This window comes from Amblyomma americanum, chromosome 7, assembly GCF_052857255.1.
Source record: "Amblyomma americanum isolate KBUSLIRL-KWMA chromosome 7, ASM5285725v1, whole genome shotgun sequence".
In the NCBI taxonomy this organism is placed as follows: domain Eukaryota; kingdom Metazoa; phylum Arthropoda; class Arachnida; order Ixodida; family Ixodidae; genus Amblyomma; species Amblyomma americanum.
This window is the reverse complement of record NC_135503.1, coordinates 69969167-69994043: the sequence shown is the minus strand read 5'-3', so window position 1 is coordinate 69994043 and position 24877 is coordinate 69969167. Positions and strand designations below refer to the sequence as shown.

The 24877-nt window shown below is 43.5% G+C and overlaps 1 protein-coding gene across 1 annotated transcript in view; it reads right to left on the bottom strand.

Moving 5' to 3' along the window:
• Positions 1 to 2521: 2521 nt before the first annotated feature.
• The window catches only part of LOC144097206 (uncharacterized), a 32339-nt gene continuing 9983 nt past the window's right edge, over positions 2522 to 24877 (bottom strand). The window contains exons 3-9 of the mRNA XM_077629958.1: positions 24373 to 24601; positions 23239 to 23401; positions 21125 to 21234; positions 18334 to 18472; positions 13883 to 14071; positions 5089 to 5220; positions 2522 to 2843 (exon numbers count right to left, since the gene is read on the bottom strand). Coding sequence (XP_077486084.1) covers positions 2637 to 2843; positions 5089 to 5220; positions 13883 to 14071; positions 18334 to 18472; positions 21125 to 21234; positions 23239 to 23401; positions 24373 to 24601 — 1169 coding nt within the window. The 3' untranslated portion in view covers positions 2522 to 2636. The remainder of the gene's footprint in view (positions 2844 to 5088; positions 5221 to 13882; positions 14072 to 18333; positions 18473 to 21124; positions 21235 to 23238; positions 23402 to 24372; positions 24602 to 24877) is intronic.

Genomic DNA, 24877 nt, shown 5'->3' with positions numbered 1-24877 from the left:
ATTCTTTTTAGTGTTACTTCCTCTTCGTTGCCAATTGCACCAAAGCACGAAGCGACGGGCTAACAGAATAGCTCGCGGGGCGCAGAGGTGCGGCTACGGCCGAGTGGTCAAAAGCAGTGGCTAGCGAGGCGGGTCAGACTTGGCCTGCCACAAATTCCAATGTTAAGTTTTTTCTTTCAGCTTTATAGTTAGCTGGTCACCGGCACACAGCTGCTGTTGGGCTGTCGTTCGCTAAGTATTTTAATGCTGACACATTAATAAACTGATTAAAACCCAGTTCATCCCACCTCATTTAAAAGGAAAAACAGGAAAACTTTGAACTCAAGACAATATAGCACACATCTAGGGCCACAAAACAAAAAAGAGCGGCAAAGCAACCTTTTAGAAAAGGGGTTGGGGGGCACTAATTGTTATTGTGTTTTTCTGTAATAAAATCTTAGGCGATGAAGTATTCCGTTGTTTCTCGAGCGAATCCTTTACTATATCCCAACACTTTTGAATGGGACTCGCCAAGTTTAAATCTGTATTGTTAGGCAGCAAGAACTGTGTATCAATGCTTCTCAAAAGACCAACACATCAGCATGAAAAACCAAGATTCCACGATCTTAGCACGAAATCACTACCTTTTCTAGACTGCAAGAAACATGCACGTTTCCTATCTTCAATTGAGGGTAAAGGATGAAGAGTTTAAATCACCTTTGTAATTAAATACTGCTAAACAGGAAGAACCTTGCATTTTTTTCGCATCTTGCGCACATACGAAAAATTTGCATCTTGCACAGATGCAAGCTTTTTCCCGATTCTCATTTGGCTTCAGCAAAATATCGAACGTATACGTGCCGATCGTACGTTCTATCATAAGTGCGTATGCGCTGAACATATGTAAATGTTTTTGCACACAGCCCCACCGGTGGCCGCGTTTTAAAACAGCCACCTGCTGGGGCATTGGCGCATGACTTAAAACCTGCACCACTGCACCAGCAGTGGTATGAGAAATCCGACAGATCTATGAATGTAATGTACGGAATGACGAATTCCGCAAAAATGGATGTGTAGACCAAGCCTAGGCAACATAGAAAGAGTACCTGCGCAGGAGGGATCTAGACTGCTATCGCATTGCAATCTTAAGGGTCGGTTATTGGTGAAAGAAAGAACAGAATCCGTGTCTGCGAAGTGATGCGCAGAAAACTCCCAAAGTCCCGGCAGGGCCACGATAAAGCTATCTCATCGTCCATTAAAGGCGAGCTTAAATGTCCCCTCAAGCTTTATTCTGGCTACTATAACCCGCGTTACGTCACCTCTCACGAACGTCCACATGATCTCAAATGCATCAATTCCTGTTCTGGAGCACATGCCCGAAGATAAATAATCCTTACAGTAGCCGTTATTCAGCTGGCGCACGGCGTATTCTCTGTGGATCGCCTAGACCGAACATCTGCAGGGCTGCTTACGGACGCAACCTTCTACGCCGCTGCTGCTATTCTGTAGCGCGTCTGAATGGATTAGCTACGCCCACATGGCTGCCTTAGCAGAAGTTGAAACAAAAAGGTGAAAATTATGACGGCATAGAAAGCAGAAACATCTTCATGTACAGTATTTATAACAGCTTGGTTCAAGGGTCTGAGACGGCGCAAACAGAATTACTGTTTCTAGAGACTGAGCTGGCTAGGTCACTATGAAAGATGAGCTGCTCAAGGTGTCTCTCTGTTCATCACTTTACCTGCGTCCTCTATGCTCGCTTTCATACCTGTGGGCAGGATCCCAGTATTCGTGTCAGTTTCCTCGCGCCGCCCTCTTAACTCATTAAACTTTCGCAAACCTGCACGACCCGAGCCATACTAGTGCACGCGCTAGCCAGCGCTTCATCCACTATCGCGATAAGGCGCCGGGAACTGGAATTCACCACGTTTTCCAAGTGAAGGAAACCCCAACCAGCAACGCAGTCAGCCTCTGCCTACAATACCAACTTCAGCCTCTGCGTTATCTTTTATCGCCTGCGGCCTACTCTCCCTCTAGAAGCATCAACTTCGGCCTTCTTTGTAAGCAGAAACATCCCCTCGTCGAGATTCGAGTTCTGTTCATGAGCACAACTTAATCGTCTCTACCAATGACACTCCCATGTATATATTCAATAGGACGGATAAGAGATCTTGGTTTATGTAACATGGTATCTAGCGGAGCAACACGCAAAGTGCAACACATGCAGCCCAGCAGAGCTTTGACTGAACTTTTAGATAGTTTTGAGAGCCTTTGGAAAGAAATCACATCGCTGCTTTTAAGTCATGACATATCCTACGGGAATGTAAGGCCGTGATACTAGTATTCCAGATCTGGTCTTAGGCAGTTTTTCTTGAACGAATTCATGAACAAAGATTGAAATGTGCTCCTGGGGAGTTAAATCCATACGATTGATTAGAAATTGTTTGTGTTGTGTTGGGTTGAGTACCGTAAAAATGCCTAAGCCTCTCATACGCCAACCTCGTTTATTAGAACTAGTCCTCATGTGCAGGTAGCACGCCATAATAGCACATAGAAAGAGCAGCTATTTATTTGTTTTCAACTCTTGACCACGTAGCCAAAAAGGAAGCAGTAAGATGATGTGTTAAAAAAGACCATTCATAGAACACAAGAAGTCGTCAGGTCACTCGGTGGCAGTTGGTCTGGTCTTCAGGCCGCTTGTAATAGCGCTCGATGAAGGCGCTCAGCCTCAGCAGTAATCTCAGCCGGGCCCAAGCACCCGTCATCCACCGGGCCTCACATCTGGTATCCCTGTTATCGTGATTTATGTCGTAGATTGCCACGGCAACTTGGAGGTCTGTCACGCTTTCCCAGGCATCACAAATCTGCGAACGAATTGACACGTTGAATGACAAGGCTACATTTGCCAAGAAGGCAACACTTGGGAAGAAGAATGCGTTAAGAGCTCAAGCATAGGCCACGGTACAAGCCAAGGCAGAACACGTGCCCTGATCAAAGATGGGTTCCCTTCGCGTGAAGCATGGATTCCGGATCAAAGGCTCGCCTTTCCGTAAAGCATTAGCGACATATAAGCATATGCAGGCAGGTCACTGTCCAGCCGCATGAAAGCAGTTGACGTCCACTGGCACATCAGAAATCACGCGAAAGTATTTTGCGCTGAAACACAAGCCTCAGGCAGCGTCCCCGATAACTAGGTGCCAAAACTTTATAGCACCCACTGCGTGAGGGCGTTTAGTGACTGACCTGCGGTCTTGATTATGAGAACACCCATTGTCCTGCATACACTTCTTTTATTGTAGACAATTTAAAGTCAATTTTAAATTAAAAGGAGCTGCAAAAACGGGGAGACTCATTATTTGAAGCTTCCGGTTTCGTTTCTGCAAACCCAAAGGCAGCGTTCAGTACATCAAACTGAAACGTGAACTGTTTACTATTGAACATGTGCCTACAGTGAAATAAGCTGGTCAATTTCGGAATAAGGATGGAAGTGAGTCTGCACAGCTGTCTATCACAGCATGATACACAACTTTAGATAACAAGCATGCGGGGTGCAGAGTGGTCCAGAACCTCCTTCGGCAGCTATGTTCGGTTAAGCTGAAAGCTGTGGTACCGGGAACCTACAAATGCACTGCAAGAAAAGTGACTGAATATAGGAACCTTGCATATATGCTGAGTGTCACACTGCAGGATACAAAAATCAAGTGCATATGCAGTAATCACACTTGTGAACAGTTTCCTGGAGCTTCGTGCCATACAAAAATTACAATTAACTAGTCAAGAGATGATTCTCAGACTCGATCGCGTTAACAGGTTTAAAACTTAGCGCTTCTGTATTCCTGGGAAACAAGCTGATACGGCGCTAAATCTATAATAATGTATGTGGTATAAGCTGTCATCCTCAATTTTTGTAGCCTACATTACGATAGCATTTCGAGCCTTCAGCGCGGCGGCGTCGCCACTCTGGCTGAACCGCCGCGCTGTCACGTGGTTGGTCACGTGGTGCGGAGCAGCTGCCGGCGGCGCGGCGCAGTTGCTGAATACGTGGTTCGTCACGTGGTTGGTCACGTGGCCAGGTTCCACTCGGCCAGCTGTAGCTATCGCGTCACTCCAGGCTTAACCAGAGCTAAACCAGTGCCAATTTTTTTTTCTTTCACTCTCTAATTTTGAAATGTAGGCTGAAAAAAATCATACTACAGAGTAACATTGCAAAAACTGAGGGAAATCACTGAAGAAGGATTACATCACTGCACCTCCCTATTTATGAGTGTATACTTCCAAACTCCTGAAACAAGTTGCGCCCGGCGAAGGATCGTAGTCTCCGCGAAAAAGTATAAACGCATTTAGTGCAAGCTACCTGGTTACAAAATATTTAATATAACACATTCGATTCGTTTATATGGTGGAGAGCAGGCATAACGCTTAAATGCCTCTCCTACAAGACTACTAAACACCAGTACATTCTTACATCAACACAAATGCATCAATAAGCGCGATGTGCTGAACAACTGACCCATCTGATTGGAAATGAGCGACCGTATCTCTTACTCTCAGTTATCATGCAAACATGCATATTTGGCTGTATTTTCATCGGGTGGCGCTAACGAAAGTAGTGACTATGGCATGGTCATTCCGGCCCCGTCAAAGTGAATGGTTGTCTACTTGACCCTCTCGGCCTAAGCTTACGCTTTTTATGCGTACTAATAACACTAATTACGAATAAAATGATAATTAAATGCTATACATACGTATCACGCATCCTCTAGTTGCTTAGAGGTTAGGTCCAACCTAAACTAATGCTAGAGGAATGCATTTGAACAAAACGTGCCGAAACGCAAACAACCCGCGACGAATTGCTCTGAAGCGTGCTACTGTCGCTTGAAACCAGATTAATATTTTCGAACAACAAAGTAAAAGATGAAAAAATCAGCGCGCCTCTGTTAGGAACGAAGAATCTTTGGGATGAGGCATCTAAAACACAGGCGCATTCAGGCGTTCATTTTGATTCTGAAGGCTATATTGGTCTTTGATTTATGTTACCTGTTGAGATCATGAACAAAAAAAAAACTAATAGCTGTTTTCTCGTTAAAGATGACAAGCCATTTCACTCACCTTTTCTCGCAATGAATTTTCGTTGTCAAAAGCCAAAGCGAACCTCCTAGCTTCATCAAAAGTAATCACAGCCTTCACGTTGGTGTCGTAGGCCAAATTCCTTGCGTACGGGCCGGTGGCGTAGTCGCATATCTTTGCATAAAAATAACGAAAAACAAAGTTGTTACCTTTTACATGCCACATTATAACCCGCTCTAAACATTCTGATGTCAATGCACTCCCGAACGTAGAGAGCGCGTGGCAGCGTAGTGAGACTAGTTGCTCTCCACCGCTGGCTATGTTTGTTTCAGTTTGTTTTTCATGATGTACAGAAGAACAACGGCGTTCTCTGAAAGGCCAACGCTAATAAATTAATCTATCTGCTTCTCCCAAATGCTCAAGCGGCCAAACTAAAGTCTGGAATTAATTAGCCGATGCATTTTTATAGTTTACAATGTTTAAGACCCCCAAAACTGCTCAGGCTATGAGGGACGCCATAGCGGAGGGCTCCGAATAATTGAGACCACCTGGAGCTCTTTAACGAGTACTGACATAGCACAGTACAATGACGCTGTAACATTTCACTTGCAACGAAGTACTACTGCCGCAACTGGACCTCCTAAGCAACCGGAACTCCTCGAGCGGAACTGGCTCAGCAGCCGAGCACCATATACAGTGAGCCACCGCGGCGTATTCGGTGCACTTTTACAACACCTGCTTTAGGCAGTGCAATATCAGCGCGAGCTTTTTCAAATGAAGGGTGCCTTCAAATAACCCAACGAATTCCTTACTTATAGCAGTCTACCATGAGGTTGGGACATAACCCGAAATGGACAGGCTCGGCCAGCGCATGCGGAGCTGGGCACCAACACGAGTCGATTTCGTGAAGTATCAGCACTATACGCAGGACTAGAACAACAGTGAATGGGAAGCTTCACTATTTGCCGAAAAGCAGCAATCGCTAGGAAGAGTGTAGCGGGCTGTTAGTTCCGTGAATTCCTCATTGCCATCAATTCGCATCAAGAACTTCTAGTCGCCTTGGATACCATTATGTGGCGCATGGCTTTTAACAGTTATAAGCAGCACGTTGACATCATCCATGGCGTAAAAATTAATAATAGTGACCGAGTGGCTGCGTAGTAGAATGTGATATGGCACTCGGCTGAGCTGCACTGGCTGAACGTTCTGCTGAATTCCTGATAATGGTTGCATTGCTCCAGCTACAGGCGAGAACATGAAGCAGGGTAAGCAATTTTTTTGAGGCAGCAAATCTTTTCCAATTATTCACCCGTTATTTTAAAAAGTACAGCATTCTTATTATGCTATTTAGTAGAGGAGTGACGTATTTTCTGAAAAAGTGGTAACCTCCGATTACAATATTTCAATTGCAACTAAATCTTCCGGCAGAATTCAGCAGCAGAACTACAGGCTATGAGGTTAAGGAGCTAACTTTTTTTTTGTGGCTCCAGCTTCTCAGCAGGCTTATACCTTGCAGTTATATTTTGCGGCCTTGTTCCAGTCCCATTCTGGGAAGCTCGGTGATATAAGTAGTAGGCAACTGAGTGCTCACTGCGCGTCAGAGCTTCAGAGCTCTGTGAATAGTGAAGGGGACTTCGTAAAATCGATGCAACTCAAATAAAAACATTTTCGCTGGAAAGTGTTTGGGGGAGGGGGGAAGGGGGAAGTATGTATAAAGGTTTGCCTTCTAGAAAAGATCGCACCATCGTTGTGACCTGTTTGATGTCATAAAAAATGTCGATAAATCTAATATTACGATACCAACACGCATCATCATACAAATGCCACTGCAATGTACGGCATTTACAGTGGCGATTCACTATAGGCTCCCAAAGCATCTTCGAGTGGCGCTGCCGGTGGATGGAAGGAAGAAAGGGGCGTCCTGTTTGAAACGGGGTGATGGCAGTTGCCGCCATGCTCGGCTTGTGTTATTTTATTTCAAGGTCTTACAAACTGGTCTATAAGTTCACCATTTTCTTGAAATGTATTTTTAATCCTACACGTCTCACCTTTTTTCGCTTCTCTGCTTTTCAGCCACCAATCTTCCAATGGGTTTGTCCTAACTTCCACGGCAGATTGAGTAAAATGACCATTGTTATCGCTAAACCTATGGCATCAGAGGGAGTGGTAGCGCCTGCATCTATGTCTGAATGCGTAAATCGCATTCGAGTATAACATGTACGATTGTTGCTAGATTTGCCACACACTGCACATGTCTCATACTCTTGGTTATATTTCTTTCTGTAGTTTTCTGTAGACACCCCGCTCTAGCTTCAAAGAGTAGGGCACTGCATCTTCATTTATCACAAAACTATTATTTCCTGATGTCCCTTTTCCTTTTTTGATTTTTTTACACACTGCTGCTTTTGCTTTGAACAAATCTAGTTCTTACTTTCTGCGCTTTTTACCCGTCATTTAAAGGTCAATATTTCTTCATTTTTGTATCCTGCATATTTTCTGATAAGTTTCCCAGTCCTCTTGCCCCATTGTGAGTTAACGTTTTTTTTGTGTATTGATATATCTTAGCTGTCCGCCTGTCATCATCCAATTTGCCCCGACGTTCTTCGCATAATAGTTTACTCCGAGCTTTCCGCGTTTCGAATGATGCCCAGCCATTATCCCCCTGTACTGCCTCGTTTATCGTTTTGCCGCGGGCACCTAGTGCTAATTTTCCAACAGCTCTCAGATTTATTTCTAATCACGACTGAACTTCCGCCTTAGACACAAAGCCGCATTTCCGTAAGACCTGGCACTATTATTCGTTTGGATATTCCTTCAGTACATCATATTCGTTGTACTATACCTTTAATGCGCTATGTTCAATTGTACCGGCATCTCTTCGCCCTTTTTCTTTAAGTTAGTTCATGCTTTTTGGTGTATATCTGCTCTTCGTACACATATGCCCTGAAATACTTGTATTTAGCCACTCTGGGTATTTCATGGCCTTTTATAATAAGCACCTGATCAGTTCTTTCGTTGAAAATGATCACACCTGATTTAATTGCGCTATAACTGAAATCTAAAGCATCTCATTCATCTCCAGAACAATCAAACAGACTTTTCTAATCTTTGTGGCTATCTGCTAGATGTACAATAAGAGTGCACTGTGCAGCGTCCTCTGAAGAAAGCAAAAAGTAAAATTTTGGATGTTGGCCCTTTCACTCCCTCCTTTATCCCTTCCCTTACTGCGCGGTTCAGGTGTCCAACGATATATGAGACAGATACTGCGCCATTTCCTTTCCACCAAAAACCAATTATTATTATTATTATTATTACTTCACTCGCTGCTTTCGCCGCAGTATTCTTGTGCACTTTCTTGCACGTGTAGGCGATCGCAGTGTATCGCCTGCACTGCGGGTTCAAGAAGATAGGTCACATTGAATCGCACTAGAGAAAAGCGAACAACCTTAAAGAGGAGACACTCATTTGTCACGTCTACTTTATCAGCAGACCACTGACGACGACGAGGCACATTTGATCGCGAACTGCGTTTCTCGAGTCAGAGATCCCGTCGTGTACGGCGTATAGCTCGTGGAGCACTCGATATTTAATTAAGCGCCTATAATATACAATATACTATCACCGCTGTGAAATGAAGCAGCGAACTCGTTGATCGTAGTTGTTGGCTGCTGCACTACGTATATTGCTGTTTTTTGTTATATACATTACGGCCTTTCTAAAGCAAGCCGAGTACATTCGGGGAAATACATAGAGCTGAGAAGAAAAAAAAATGATGATGGCCTAGCCCTGTTATGCCAGGATATACGTAGCGAAAGCATGGCGACATCTGGTTCGGAATAGTTAATATATGTAAGGCGTGCATTCACTACATGCGTCTTTATTCCTGATTACACCTTGAGCCGTCGTGACGGAGTGGTAGCGTCTGCGTCTCAAACGCCAAACGCCCTGCTTCGATTGCAAGCCTCGACACAGTGTTTTGCTTTTTTTCAGTGAGTGTGGGGGGCTTTCAGTGGCTCCCGCCACCGACCACGTGGTTGGTCACGTGGTCGGTAACGTGGTGCGGAGCAGCTGCCGGCAGAGCGGCGCCGTGGCTGATCACGTGGTTCGGTACTTGTTTGGTCACGTGACCAAACAAGTGGTTGGTCACGGGGTGCGGTTCTACCACGGTGGGACTGCGAGCGCGGCGAAACTGCGAGTTTGTGGCCAATGCAGCTTTCGCTACAAAATTAGTGCTCGGGTAATCATGCACGTCAACCAATATGCTTCATAAAGTATGGGGCATGCATGCTCCGTGCTCTAGGATATAACCCACTCGCCCTGTAATGAGGCAGAGGAATTTTAAGCTTTAGTTTATCTCGGCTCTTATGCCATGCTTGCACTTAATTTGTCTTAAAATATTTTGCTCTCGTAAAACCTGTGGCGCGAATGCGGCGTCCCGTGTGAGTGATGGCGAACCTCAGGTACGCTGTTGTATCGCGCATACGATGTCGGAAATTGAAAACCGATAAAGAACCGAGTAATCTATCAGCCCTATTCAGAGTTAATATTAAAAAAAACAAAGTTGGAAACAAAATCAACGAGCAAAGACACAATTTTTTTGACATTATAACCAGTGTCTTATTCGATGCGATCAAACGGCGCTCTCTTAATTTAAGCTGCATGGTCCCGAGCCTTTGAACAAGTACGCATGATAACAGCGCAACGGTCACAGAACATCACTTTGAAAGGAGAGCACCGCGTGAAAGGGGTCAGTCGACGAAGGACAAACTGTGCACACTACAAACGCTTTCCCTCGTCCAGTGTCCCCACAGTGGCTGAGTTTTCTCAACAAGCGACGCCGACGTGACCTACTTGCCATCCTAGTTATAAAACCGGCTTGACAAGTGCTTACTGAGAAATTACAGAAGGCTCTAGTAAGGACCGCTTTGTCTGATAAAATGAGGGTATCAAAACGGCATGATGTTCTCGACAAGTATTTGTAACTGAACTTTTCACCGCATCCTGAGGGCAGAAGGCCGTGAAAACGAGCATTAATTACCGCAGTGGTTGCAAGCATGACCTGCGTTATTTATTAGCTGGGCTCTCAGAGACAAATTAACGCAAACCACTGCAACAGCCACTGCAAAAGGCAAGATAAAACTGTCGCGAAATACTTAATTGCCCTAACTGCAGTGACCCACGCTGATTGTCTTTGTTTCTTGCACAACTCGCCTGGGAATCGGTATAGTTGCACAAGTTGGTCTTATTCTTTAGTGATCGTGCACTGCAGGGGTAGTCCACGGCACAACAGTACACGGTGCTTATGCTTTGTTCTTCTGGGACAGCTTCTGTCACCGCGAAATTTATTTTATTTAATTATTCAATACTGCCAGCCACCTTTTGGTGACCAAGGCAGGAGTGGGGATACAAATTCCACAGTGCTTTGTCAACGAAAAAAAGGGGAAAGAAAAGGCCTGCAGGCAGGCAGCAAAATTTCTGCGAACAACTCAAATAAAGGACTAGTAACAAACACTACATTAAAATAAAAACAAAGCGCGACAAGGGAAACACTCCAGAATCGAACCAAACACCCTAACTTGACCAGCTGGGGTTGATTGCAGATAAGAATGTTTCGGCTGAAGATAAGGTGACCACTTCCCGAGGTAACGCGTTTCAATCGGCTATCGTTCCTGGGAAGAACGATAGCTTATATGCAGTGGTTCTGCATTTGGGCACTACAATTGTTTTATCGTGTTTGTGCCGAGTTTGTCGTGTCCTGTTGTACTGCATAATTGTCAAAGTCTATTCTTGTGTGATTATTGACGATGTGGAATAACATTTTTAAGCAATGCATTTTGCGACGAGATTCCAAGGTGGGTAAACCGGAACGGCTAAGAAGATCAGATATCGATACCTGTCTTCCGTGGGCGTTGAAAATTGAAACGTAGTGCTCTTTTTTTGGATACACTCTATACATTTGGCATCCATTTTCGTATGCGGGTCCCATACTACGTCAGCATATTCGAGCAATGGACGCACTAGGGAAGTATACGCCACAAGCTTTGTTTTAGTGGAAGCATGTTTTAGCCGGTATTTTAAAAACCATAGTCTTTTAGATGCTACTCAGGTTATGTTATTAATGTGCGGGCTCCAACTTAGATTCGAACTGATCGTTACGCCAAGGTACTTAAATTCATCTACCCGTTCAAGAGAGACGCTGTTAATTTTGTAAGAGTGCATCAAGGGACTTTTTTTCTGGTTGTGGTCATTGGTTTGCACTTACTATCATTTAACGACATTTTCCATGTGTTGCACCAATTACTTATAGCACCTGAATAGTTATGTATAATTAGCTGGTCGCATTCGAAGAGAATTGTGTGATAAATTATGCAGTCGTCTGCAAAAAACGAGCCTGCACAGGAGAATCAAACTTGAGGTCATTTAAATATATAAGAAAAAAAAGTAGCCCGACGATTGAGCGCTGCGGCACTCCTGAGAGCACTGGAGTGACCCACGAACTTGAAACAGAGATCTGCACGCACTGCTGCCGGTGGGATAAGTATGAATCAAGCCATTGTAGAGTTTATTTATTTTCTAAGATGTGCTTAAGCTTAAGTAAAAGTTTACAGTGGAGTACTCGGTCAAACGCTTTTTCAAAATCCACAAAAATGGCATCAATTTGCCCTGCTGTATCAACAGCTGAGAAGAAATCGTTGGTAGTATGTAATACCTGTGTTGTAGTCGACAACCCAAAGCAAAAACCGTGTTGTGACTCAGATAAAAAGTTGTTTTCCTCCAAGAATGTTGTGATGTGCTTAGCAATGAAGTGTTCCATTACTTTAACTGCAGTGCACAGCAAGCTTATTGGCCTGTTATTTGTGACGCGGAGCTTGTTACCTGATTTATGGACCGGGACAATTTTAGCCAGTTTCCAATCACTGGGGATCTCACCTCTATGCACACTAGCACTGAAAATAACAAAGAGGTATTTCGCGCTCCAATCCGCGTACCTGTAAAGAAACGTATTCGGAATGTCATCTGGCCTAGATGATTTCTTTATATTGAGGTGAAAAAGAACAGAGAAAATGCCTGCTTCACTTATAGTAAGATCGGGTACATGAAGATTTCCTGATCTGAAATCAGTTGTCCGATCATCACCTACCAGAAACACAGAAGAGAAATAGTCATTAAGCGTTCTAGCTATTTGTTGGTTGTCACTAACGTCCACACCATTTATTGACAGTTTGTTTACTGGGTCTTTTTTTTTTGTTAGGCGAGCCCAGAATTTTCGCGGGTCATTAACCAGAAATTTGTGCTGTTTAACTTTAAAGTATTGAAATTTTGAAACCTTTATTTTGTTTCTTAAGTCTCTGCGAAGTGATGCCAGTGTACTGTGTCCGACGTTTGACGTATTGTGGGAAAAGCGTTTTATATGGCGCTTTAAATGAAGTATTTCACGTGTAATCCAAGGACTCTGGCTGTGGATATTTTATTCCTCATCAGGACGTACTGATGTATAAATCTGTTCACCGTGTTTTTAAAATCTAACCACAACTCTTTCGGACTCAAGTCGCCGTCAATGTGCGCAGCAGAAAATTTGTCGAAGTCTTGTTCAAGAACATTTAGAATACTTTCCTCTTCAGCGTTATTAAAGCCATCAAATTGTTTCGTTATTCTGCGTGTAATTGGGCGTGCCATTTTGGTTTTGAAGAGCAATAGGTCATGGTCGGATATACCAGGCATAATATCTACCTTAAACCCGAGCCGTTCAATAACATCACATACAAACACAAGATCCAAAAGCGAACTCGTGGTCGCAGTGACCCGCGAAGGTTCAACCACGACCTGTTTCAAATTAAATTAAAAAGCAATATCAAGTAGCAAATCAGAATGCCAGCATGAAGACGAGACGCTCAAAGATACCAAGTTTATCTTTGGCAAGTTTCCCAGTTTATCTTTGGCTCGCGGAGCTCGCCTCTCGCACGCGCACACGAAGCTAGCAGGGAGTCTCTTCAGGCGGCGCCTCAGACATATCAGTGTTCGTCGCCGGGGGATAAATTCGACGCTGCTGTCGCGCGACCAAACTTTAGCTTGGGTTTCCTATACATAATTACTGCTTTATAGCACATAGCCGAATATTTCGCCTTGAGCCGAAATCATCCCAATTTATGCACATTTTTTATAGCATGATTGCTCTTTCAAAATCATTTCCTGAAGCGAAGTTAAGATCATTCTCTCCTCCCAATAACACAAAATAGCTTCACACACAAAAAACGTACAGTTGTTCTCAAGAAAATTGAAAGCGCTAGCTACCTAGTCTCCGCACAAAATCTGCACGAAAGGGGGTGACCGCTCATTAGTACTCAACAAAAGAATTTGCTGAAGTTGATTGCTTTCTGCTTTTGGGTTATAATAACGTGTCTTAATTTATAAATTCGCTAATCAACAACAAGAAAACCTTGTGGGAGATGATAGTTGCAAGAGACCGCCACCTTGAGAAATTTTTTTCACAAGTAAAAGTAGCAGAAATACTCTTTTCTTCGATTTTTTGCTTTGAGGGACTGCGCGTGCTGTGTTAAACACGTAAAAAGCATGAATGACCGCCGTGTCTCTCTCCTTGTGGAAGCAGGAGGAGTAAGCACCTACTATAACAAAATAAACACCTGACATAGGGAGTACATTAGCGGTTCACTACTGCTTTGCTGCGTCAACATTAGAGCATTAGCAGTTACTAAGAACGCGTAGGTAAGTGGTCCGGGTTGATTATTCCGAGCTTCGTCTGCATGCGTGAAAGGCTTGACAACCTTATGCATTCAGATTCCGGCATCCTGTCAACTATATTCCATTAGAAACTCACCGCTTTCAACGCTGCATCTTCCCGATAGGGGCTTCTCTGGCACTCGTCGTAGAAATCCACACGGAGCATGCCGCTGCGATTGACGAAGTTCGTGGGATTGGTCCAGCGACCTCGCATGGTGGTCGAGACGGAGAAATGCGTCCGCACGCCGTTTTGCTGGAGGCACCGTACCAAATGCAGTGCGTCGCGCTGCATGAAACATGCGCGCAGATGAGTGAACTCAAAATGCCAGTCAGTGCCAGTGAAAGCGATTGGAGAAGCAAGAACAATGAATAAGCAGTAGAAGGAAAGCAGCAGGATCCAATTTAGCGAAATAGAGTTGTCCCATGCGTCGAACCTGTCCCATGTGTCGAAATTAGTCGCCCGTACGAAGCAAGCTTCGTACGGGCGACTAATTTATTTTCAGATTGATCCAATAATCGAACATGACCGATGAGTCAGAGCGAAGAATGAGGTTCTGAAATGTTTCTGCCAGTGCGACCACAGCTGGTACACGAAAGTGGCAATCATTTGTTATGTTTGATTGCCTAATCCATGCAATGAAGTTACCAATGAAGGTACCAATCGAGAAAAACAGGGTGCGTGGGTATACGTGCTCGGGGTTTTAAATAAAAATTTGCAACGCAAGTCTGCCAGAAGTCCACACTTTTTTTCGAGAATACTTTCACTTGCTTCAAATACAGATGGAAGAACAAACAGGAATGTTCATTTAAAAATAGCTCACCTTTAATGGAGGCGGCAATACGATGCATATTCGACTAAATTATGGGCAATGTTTTGATCTTTATGGTTTGTACCAGCTACCATGCGCTTGTTATTGCTCCCACTGGGCCTTACATTCTCCAAGATACTATTATGTGGAATTGACCCGATCCGGCCACAATGGTTACCTGCCTAATTTCGATATTATCTGCATGTTTTGGTTCTCTAAGAAAGTTGGCTGATTTTACAGGTCAGAAGAAGTCTAAAGCTGTAAAAATATGAGCACGTTCAAGCTTATTTACCAAAACTACTCTGTTTATTGATGCAATAATATCCCCTTGCATTTATAAGTGACGACAAAATTCTCTTCTTAAACTTCTCCTTCTCCAAATGTGCTAGAATACTAACGTCCTGATACTGTGCACGTAATAGCAAATGCTACTTTATACCCGCTGCTTGATTCGCCATGTTGCCATGAACGTCCCACTTTTCTTTCACACGTCGTAGATCTGCCGTTGATTCCGGTGTACTTGGAATTGAGTGGCATTGTCAAACTGTATTTGAAAACAAGCCTAACATAGCCGCTAAACAGGATATTCTGTTTCAGTTAACAGAACCAGGCAACGCACCAATGGAGTCTTGAAATTTTTCGAAAATTCGCTTCGACCCACATATCCCAGTTCATCTGCTCAGTTTCATGCGCCATCGATTGAGTGACCGGAGGATCGAATTATTTAACCTCGCCGCTCATATACAAGAAATGGTCATATCTTTGCACAATGAACGCCAAGAGTAAAAATCTTCGTCCAGCCATAGCCGCGCAGCTTTCTCGAGATTAGAAAACAAAGCCGCTGTACTTAAATGAAGTTTTTCGTTTCTCATTATAGCTCTCAGCTTAGCTTCACATGGAGTTATAAGGACAAACCGCGGTTCTCTGGCTTTTTGTGAAAACTGTCACGAAGAAAAAAAAAACTTGATCCGTAGTTGAAAAATATCATCTTCAGTCTCGACGCAGGAACGCTACTTAAGCAGTTTTTTTGGACACTTAGCTTTCTCGGCGGTTAAACAAATTTTTAACTATTTGCTTGCAATTAGCCTCTCTCTCCACAACCAAAAAAATTATGGAGTCTGCCGCATCACAGAAATATCCACCATCATAATATCTTCGTCAATGATGCAGAATTGAGCTGGCTGATAAGGTATTCAGAGCAGCAACAAGGCACCTGAATGCCTAGTCTTGATCTCTTAACTTGCAAATATCATTAAGGTACGTCCACACAGCGAAAATCTAACCTCAGAGTGCTACCATCTATCGGCAATAATGTTGAAGATATTTCTAAGGCAGTTATAACAATGAAGCAATTGAATCCTCCCTCTCCGAGAGCTCAATAAAATACTGAAAGCAACTGTTTATTCAAGAGGAGAGCTATTAATATTCTGAACTAACCACTATGTAGCTGCAGGGTTGTCTTTCCCTGATTCAATAATTGGTCGATACGCGCAGCGTTTCTGCCCGTTTCATCACATCGTAGAGCATTTCTTCAGCCACTCACTAACCTAATAGGTGCGACTCCTTTACGAAGAATTTACTCGTGTCAAATTGCGTAATCGAGCATGTGGAAATATAATATTTTTCAGTGAAGAGAATGCAAAAACAAAACTTGATTGCGAATCGAATGGAAACGCTCTCATCAGCTTCGAATCTGAGTATAAGTTTTCTAAATAAAAAATGGTGTATTCTCACAAATATACAGCATTAGAAACTTGTTTTATTTTCCTCACTATGAAAAGGTAATAACCCCACTATAAATAATATTTCTTATAAGTAATAGACAAAATTTTATAGACAACAGAGTTTAATGCATTTTCTTCAAGAGCGCAGTGTATTAAGGTAATAAAGTCTAATATGACAAACTTGATGCTTCCATGACAACGGAGATTACTGAATTTCGCCAGCCAGCTTCTAAGCTACTACTGACATGTAGGCAGTACTATATTGAGCCAGTTACTCAAGAAGTGGCTTCAGCAGTCGCTTATTGATTGGGCCCTGGCCCATTGCGCTTTCGGTAAAACGCAATAAGATAGCTCGCGCTACCTAAAACTTAAGCTGCAACTTTAGCTTCAAAGAGATCAAGACCAATTGTTACATGCCACCTTACGACGCCCGAGGACATGGCACTGGTTGTGGAATGTTGCTCAAAATGCACAGTTCAAAACGAAACGTAGCATTTTTTGCTTTCGAATTTCGGTTTCTTCAAACTGCAAGGTCTGTGACGGCAGAATTTATCTCCAAACAAAGGCGCAAAAACGAAACTATGTGTGCGGGTGGGCTAAACAGTATGTGGTGCGGTTTTGCGAGATAGCATAAAGGCTAATTTTTGTGTCATAAGCATTCTTTTTTTATGTGTGGCAGCTGCTATGCTTTCAGGTTTTAATGGATAAAATATGTGAGCGACAGAAGCGGTCCCCTTAGTCGACCACAGCTGCATACGTTTCCAACCGCTTCCCTCGCCCTGCTATCTTGCACAAACCTTGTCTCCATGCGTGCCATGTCTCTAATCGTAATGGTCGGAAACGACAAGTGCTCCCTCACGCGTTCTGTAAGCTGGCGTGCTTTTAGCTAGACGTTGATTGCTGTAGGCGGAAGCCGCCGTGCCGCAGTGGCTCTCAATAGACACGTTTGGCATCGCGTGTACCGCTGTTCTTGCCGCTTACCACCACCGCGTCCTGCCACTGCGCTTAAGCAGATCTCCCTGAGTGTGCCAGATGGCGCCACGTTCCCGTCGACAGCGCTCCCGCGTGCCAAGTTGGAACCAATCATCGCGTACGCAGTGGCGGGGCACGTTACGCGGTATGTGGTAGCGGTAGCAGCACGTGCTATGCGAAATTGAGATCCAATGCATTTGGTTTTATGCAAGTTGTAGCATTGGTACGATTGAACATTTTCTTCCCGCTGCTATTCGAATTCCACGTGGAAAGAACGGGATTTTTTATCTCACAGGTGCAAGATGCTTTAACTAGTGAGCACCGTATGCAACCGTTACGATGTTTGGAGGCGAGCTGAGATGGATGTAATTTAGTGCTCTGTCAATATTTTAGTAAGCCCGAAAACTTTAAATAGTTTGGCAGCTTTCGGTATCATATCGAATGACAAATAATATAGGCAAGCTGTTCCAAATGAAAACCATTTTGCCAACTCTCTACATAATGATTGTACTCTATGAAATTAGTCTCAGTTAACATCTTCTTAGCTTAGTACTGCTGCCAAACGGTTTCTGAGTGCTCACTTACACCAGGAACTAATGGTGACTTCCAATCGCAGAGTTGAAGCACTACTGGAGCAACGTTTCTTGCTCTTTTTAGAGCAACTGTATTCCAAACGCAAATCTGAGGCATGGATCCCGTCTTCCAATCGTAGACAGGGAGCGGTTGCCGAGCCTAGATTGCTCCGTGGAGCAGTCGGGGCTGCTCCGCCGAAATCGGTGGATCCGACCGGAAGTTTGCGTGACGTTCTTTTTCAGCGGCGATAGCGGTGCCCTACATGCTCTGGCCAGAGCAAGTGTACTCCAATCGCAATTTCAGGTCGCGCGCTCTGCGCCGGATTCAGGCGCTCTGTCACAGAGCGTGCAGACCGCTCCGGGCCTGCGATTGGAATTCACCATAAGTAATAAGTGCGATGAGTGGCTTCCAAATACCTTCGTCGCGACTAAGACCATGTCTCATACGTAACTACAGACTGCATCGCTCACTAAGCTGTGGCCGTATTTGGCCCCCTGTAGACGTGGGTCATTGATGCTTGTGGGCGGCATCACATTGCAGTCAGGCCTCGATGAGTCGGAGTACGTCAGGTGACCAAGGACGATGACGCCACTCGGAGTGAAGATTGTGCTGCACAGAGCGGAGAGTGGTGTAAGCATGTCTGCTGAAGTTTTCTGACACCATGTCCGCACAAGAAAGAAGTCACAGTGAGTACGCTCCGCATGCACGATAAATTGGTCTATCACCAGGTCTCAATTCTGAGCAAAATATTAGGGAGTAGTAATTTGCAGAATAGAAATATATCCGTGCACCGCAATAATAGCAGCACGTCCCGCGAGACGGTGACTTCGCATGCAATATGCTAAAGGTGACTTTCGGGTTCCCATCGTTAAAGGCCATAAACACAAGTTAAAACTTAAAATAAACCGTAAACCACTAAATATGGCATAAATAATGCAGATTTTGGCTAGGTCAAGTTAAGGTAGGTCAAAATTAAGGCACAGATATTGTCCCTGGTAGATATGCGAATAATGCGGCAACCAGGTGGCTCCAATCCAGGCATGTTTTGGTAGAAGCAGATAAGATTAGGGAGGGGTGTTTCGGTGAGGTATGGGGACTTTGTGCGTGCAGGCAGAACGCCGTGATATGAATGGAGCCGTCCGGATCACTCGGGCTCTCAACGGGTGGTTACGATAAAAATTTGCTGAAACAGTGCGAGTCGATTTAGCTTTGTGCTTGTAGCGAGGAGAAGAAAAATTGCTTGTTAGTTACGGTAGCACTATGATGATAGTTAGCGGCAGTTAGGATTAAACAAACGGGTGAGCAATACTAGAAAGCATCCACTCGTACACCTACGCGGTATGCGTACAACGCGCTTAATAAGTTAGGAAGCACGTACATAGCATATAACTACTTTTTAGGACGTCCTGATGAAGAATATAAATTTAGTTTTAGATAACCGGCATACGACAAACCTTTTACTTTATGTATGGAAAATGGTGTTTCCATAAGAAAACTCTTTATAATGTACACGCCTTACTGTGTAGACCAATCAACTCGTTCGATAAATCTTTCCTACCCAGCACCATTGCATTATAGAATGAACTACCCGATCCCAATTCACTGAAAGAGAACGAAGTAAATTGAGGCACTTATTTACAATGTATTTCAAGTCAATTATTGAGTTATTTATGCACGTTTCTGAGTCCGTGTATATGTTTTGCTTTTTTTCCCAGGTTGCTATTGAGCCGCTGTGTCTTCGATGTTGATGTTTTGTGATTGTAGAACAGTTTTAGCGTGAACCCGTTACCTTTAATTTCTGATTTTTATAATTCACCAATGTATTCTGTCTCGGCTGCTCCACCCTTATGTAATTCCCGAACCCAAGGACCTTCAATGGTAAATAAATTATTATGATGATGATGAATACTTAGAGTCGATGATTGCTAAGCCAAAATTGTCATTGATTCGCATTCCGAAAAGATATCTTTAATATACCGTGGCTTGAAGTAGCATAGTGAGTTAATAGGTTCGACTGAGGAGTGGGAAGGTTACAGCATTTTTCATTTTACACTTTAAAACACAATATATTTCAGACCACCGGCACAGAAATGACAAAGCTTATATGTGACGGATGTAAACGATTGAGTGTAGTGGCCTAAGGAGAGAACCCAGAGACATACCAGGGAAGATTGGTATCTCTAGTGATTCTTCCTGATTCATAGTCTCTGAGAGGTTAGAAAGAATTTCAGTAACCCGGTTAAGCAGAAATGTTTCTCCACTTAGCTGTTCTAGCTTTAATATTCTAAACTGGCGGTTTACATTCCCAAATGCCTTTGCGACAGCTAAAAAATTGCACTCTTTATGAACCCAAATTTACCGAATGCCTGAACGTCATTGGTAAATTAATTTTTTTAGGTTTCACATAAATTCTATCTGGGAGAGACCCGCTGTGATGTGGGCGAAAATGGCTACTTTCTAATTTGTCATCAAGGGTGACTACAAACAATAAGCTCTATTATTTTTTGTCAGATAAATGTTAGATGACCGCGTGGTCAGAATTGGATTATTATTACCGGTGCATTTGCAAAGATGAATGAAGCTGGCTATTTTTTAGTCAGTGCGTAATGAAACCTCATGTAGTGAATTTGTTGAAATCTTGTTCAATAACAAAGGACGATCTCCTGCACTTTTCTGAAGAAACTTCGAGTTAACTGTTAAAACGACAGGCAGACAATCTCTTCAGTTTTTTAAAGCAGCTTGTATACCGGCTGCGCGAAAAACAACCGACAATATACCAGAAAACTTTGGATTTGAACTTACTTTTTGCCACACAATGAACCCCCTTATTTCTCATTGTAAACCGAGAGTAAACAATAACTTTTCGGCATAGCAGTCGGGGATTGCACTCAATTATGGCTTATTTCATGCAAACATATATATTTATCTCAATTCGCTTCATGCCGTAATAAACATATCTAATAGGCACTCTTTTAGATAAACCCGACACGCATTAAAGGTAATTTTTGAATGCGATGTATCACGCCTAGACAGCCTATGCAATTATAACGACCCTGAAAGCTCCATAACGCTCAACTGAATAAAGCCTGAACTGCAGCACTGTGACTTCGCACGCATTCAGCTCATCGTAGGACTGGACGCCGTGACACTTCTCATCACTATATATCTGTTTGTTACAATGCTAACAAAGTTCTGAAAATAACCGGCTGCTAATGATGTTTTTACAGTGGCAACTCTAGTGTATAAGGGGAATGTTCTCACTTCATGTACTGCGCAATTTCCGCGCAGATGGCATTCGATCTCGTGTAGATGCCCAGGAACGTGAAGACTATTCCGTCGCTTCTTTGCGCCTTCAGGTATTCCTCCATTTCCTGCGAGACGTAAACGTGATTCTGTGACAAATCGCGTCATGCAACAGTTTAGGAAATAAACTGCCGCGTAGTTTCTTTTTTCATGCGATCGCATTGAGTTGTCATCACACCAATACACTGAAACACTGGCGATGTGCAGTGTCACAAAATTCATTGATTAGTTTAGAGAGGTGACTTGACCGTGTGAAGTCACAATAACCTGCCCAATGTGGCAGGCGGCAACCAGGCAGCCGCATTGTGAGCAGCCTGGTCACCATGGTAGTGGCACTTAATGATTGGTTGAACGAGGTCACGTCACCTTGATATCATAAACTGCCCACTGGGTTGCGAGGCACCTAGTTTCTAAACAGGAACCTATATAAACAATCGAAACAAAAAATCAGTAAAAAATTGGAGGGAGCTTAAGCTTCGCCTTTAAGAGTGGAACACGACAGCGTGTTTCTGCACTGCCAGGGAGCCCACGGAACGCCATCGCTTGTTTGGCGCGACGACTTGCCCGTTAGACAAATCGCTCTTCTACGTACTGTGAAACGGATGCGCGGAGCGGCAAACCACATAGAAGCGCTTCCAGGCGCCTTGGCGAAACGCGCGGGACTCAAGTTGCAGTCGTAGTTCGTCGGCACATCGTTCTCGACAAACCCGATGCCACGAACGCCCGCAGAGCTTGATCGCCGAACGAACGGGCAGCAAGCCGCAAGATTCGTGGTGAGCGCGCTTTGGATGTGCGCTGCGTTGTTCGCTCCTCACCGCGTGACTCCCACGGCGTACTTTTATAAGTCCGAAAAAAAGCTCTAATAGAATATTTAGCTCATCGCAAAATTCTAGGTAATGTGAGGTGAACTTTTCAGCTCTTACTTATATTTATGAAATATTATGCCGCTATGAAGGCTGAAGATATGTATATATTGCCGCTTTCAGTGTGAAGAACATCATTCTGTTAAAGAAATAAAGCTTTTATCCTACTTTTCAGTTTCAGCTCTACGTTGTCTCGCACTGCTTTAGCTAGAGCAAGAGTTCATCTGTTTTCGCCACGGACTTGTTTTCCAATGGTGAGATGGGTCCTTCAGGAAGAGGTTTATTCCTACTATGGAAAGAAAACAAATCATAGTCTGAACGCTACACAAAACAGGAGCAGTTACGTGACTTGTCTTTGTAGCGTTATGAAACAGGAGTTATTACATCTCCTGCGTACATCCCGTCGTATTCTTCTCCACTATTGCATTGAGTTTTGAAACAAAACGTCTTTCTTATAAACGTAAGCATATACATAGGAATATATTCACCCCGACTGACCACAAATGTTGTCTTTGCTTTTTTTCCACATGAAACTCTACATTTGTTTTAATAATACAAAATTAGCCAACCACAATTTAGATTTTTAAACTTGACAGCTACTGATACATGGTAGTACTAATTGTTTACCACGTAGTGCTCGTCAATCAAAGACCATCAAAGCATTTAGCTATCCAGGCTCGTTGAGAGATCGAGATGCTCATATCAAGTCGGTTTTCAGCGCTTAGCATGGTTCTTCAGGCGCAAGCTAATATATAACAATGATTATTAGGTAATCATTGTGTGAGTTAATCAGAAAAGCTGTCTGAAAATCTGAATTTGCGCCGACACCCTTGCCTCGATAAAAATCGTACCTTTAGCACGTTATGTATCCTCAGTGCTACTAACAATTATTTAATTCAAATGAGGTAAGTTCGCGTATAAATAATGACAACTGAAGGTTGAGCATAGAATATTTCCCTTCATATCGCTAACACTTTTCAAATTGCAGAAGTTAAAAGATTGGTGTGCACGACTTTTATGACTTTAAGCTGCGTTAAAGGGTATTCTTAGGCTAACTGTAAAATTAAAAACTAGGGTGTCGGTACCAAAACACTGCCGCGTAGAATATATTTTCGTTTCTAAACGCATAAGAATTTGTACTCAGAGTGCAGCACTGATATTTTAGAGAAAAATATTCAACTGTTGCTAGCTTGTAGCAACAGCTCTGACCTTGAGGATTCTCAGTGCTTCCGTGATTTGCCGGGCTCCAGCTTGTGCCTGGAACTCATCGACGAACAGAAAGCCCCAGTCGAAAATGTTGTAGTTCCAGTAGCCTTCGTAATCTTGTTTTCCTCTAGTTGTGCGGAACGCGCTCGCAAATCTTGACATGTCGCTATTCGGAAAGAGACCCAGAGGCAATGATTATTAGGCGCGGATTATGGAAGAGAAACTGCCCTACCGGTTACCACGACCTAATTGGAAGATGCACAGCTAACCGTTATAAAGACACTGATAACAGCTGCATGTCAGTCCAACACTATTTGTGGACTAAAGGTGTGAAGTATAACTAATGATTACGACTAATCGTTCAAGAAGCGAATAATGCAACTGAACCCCATTGGTAGAAAAACATCGCTTAGGCCACTTCATAAGGCATCGTGCTTGTGAAATGACTCCAGAAAACTAGCCATAAGTGCTACACAAGCACCTAGATAGAATTTCTCAGAAAATTAGAAAATGTGCATGCGTTAAGTATTCATTCTGAGGAGGGCGCATCAGCAATTATTATTCAATGTCAGTTGCTTGTACGGCACCGCACATGTGAATGGCTCTAAACCAAGATAGCCACGAAGCACAAGAAACCCATTTCTGATCGTGGTCTGTGAGCATCGCGCTGAGTAAACAAATTTTGCTGACCAATACTAAACCTCTTGCCAAGCGCAAATTTATGCTCCCGTGTGATTATTCCGGTATTAAATTTATTTTTAATTGTGGGTAAATTAGTCTTCCTTGAAGATAAATGTTTCTTTAGTATTTTATGATAAAACGGTCAAGACAACAGTTTAGAGTGTATAGCACGGTCTCCTGACGTCCCATCACAATTTTTTTCGCTACGACGCATAGATTCTAGACGTGACTGCGCCGAACTGTAGCGACGACATGGGAATGCGCTATACTACAAAATGCGTTGTTGCTACTACAATTTCTTCTGTTACGGTATGACGAGAGAAGTTGTTTGTCGCATTCTGTCGTATTTTAATACACACCTCGTTGCAATATTCATCTCCACTAACGCACCAGTTCAGAACATTGAAGGGTGTACAGAAGTCGCAAAGGTGACTGTAAAAGGATAGTCAGACCCACCTGTAATTCACGGACATGCCGAATCGCGTGTGAAAGGAGTCCTTGGCCCTATCGAAGAATATTTGTTGGGCGGGGTGGTCCTGAGTGCCGAAAGTGTTCGCGGGGTCCGTAATACGCAGCGGGTGGTAGAACACAAAAGAGCACAGCCCGTCAGCAGGAAGCACAAGGGGCTCTACACCACTGTCTTCGACGGTGCAAACTTTGGGTATCAGAGGGACTGGTCGAGGCGCTGCAACAAATTACAACGCGCACTATGTCATTACCTTTACGCGCGAAGCATACTGCCAGAGCCACTGTAAGTATACTGCCGCTAACCGAAATAGAAGGCAGCATTCTCGCGCCTATAACGAGTACAACGCATAGGGGAAAAGAACTAATCTTTTGCCTTCTGATAAAAAATGTTAGCGCACGAAATATATGATGTTTTGATGCCAGTATGAAACGGTTTGAACATTCATCTTTTTAGCACGAACCGAAGAGGCGAAAATAGTGGCCTCAATAAGAA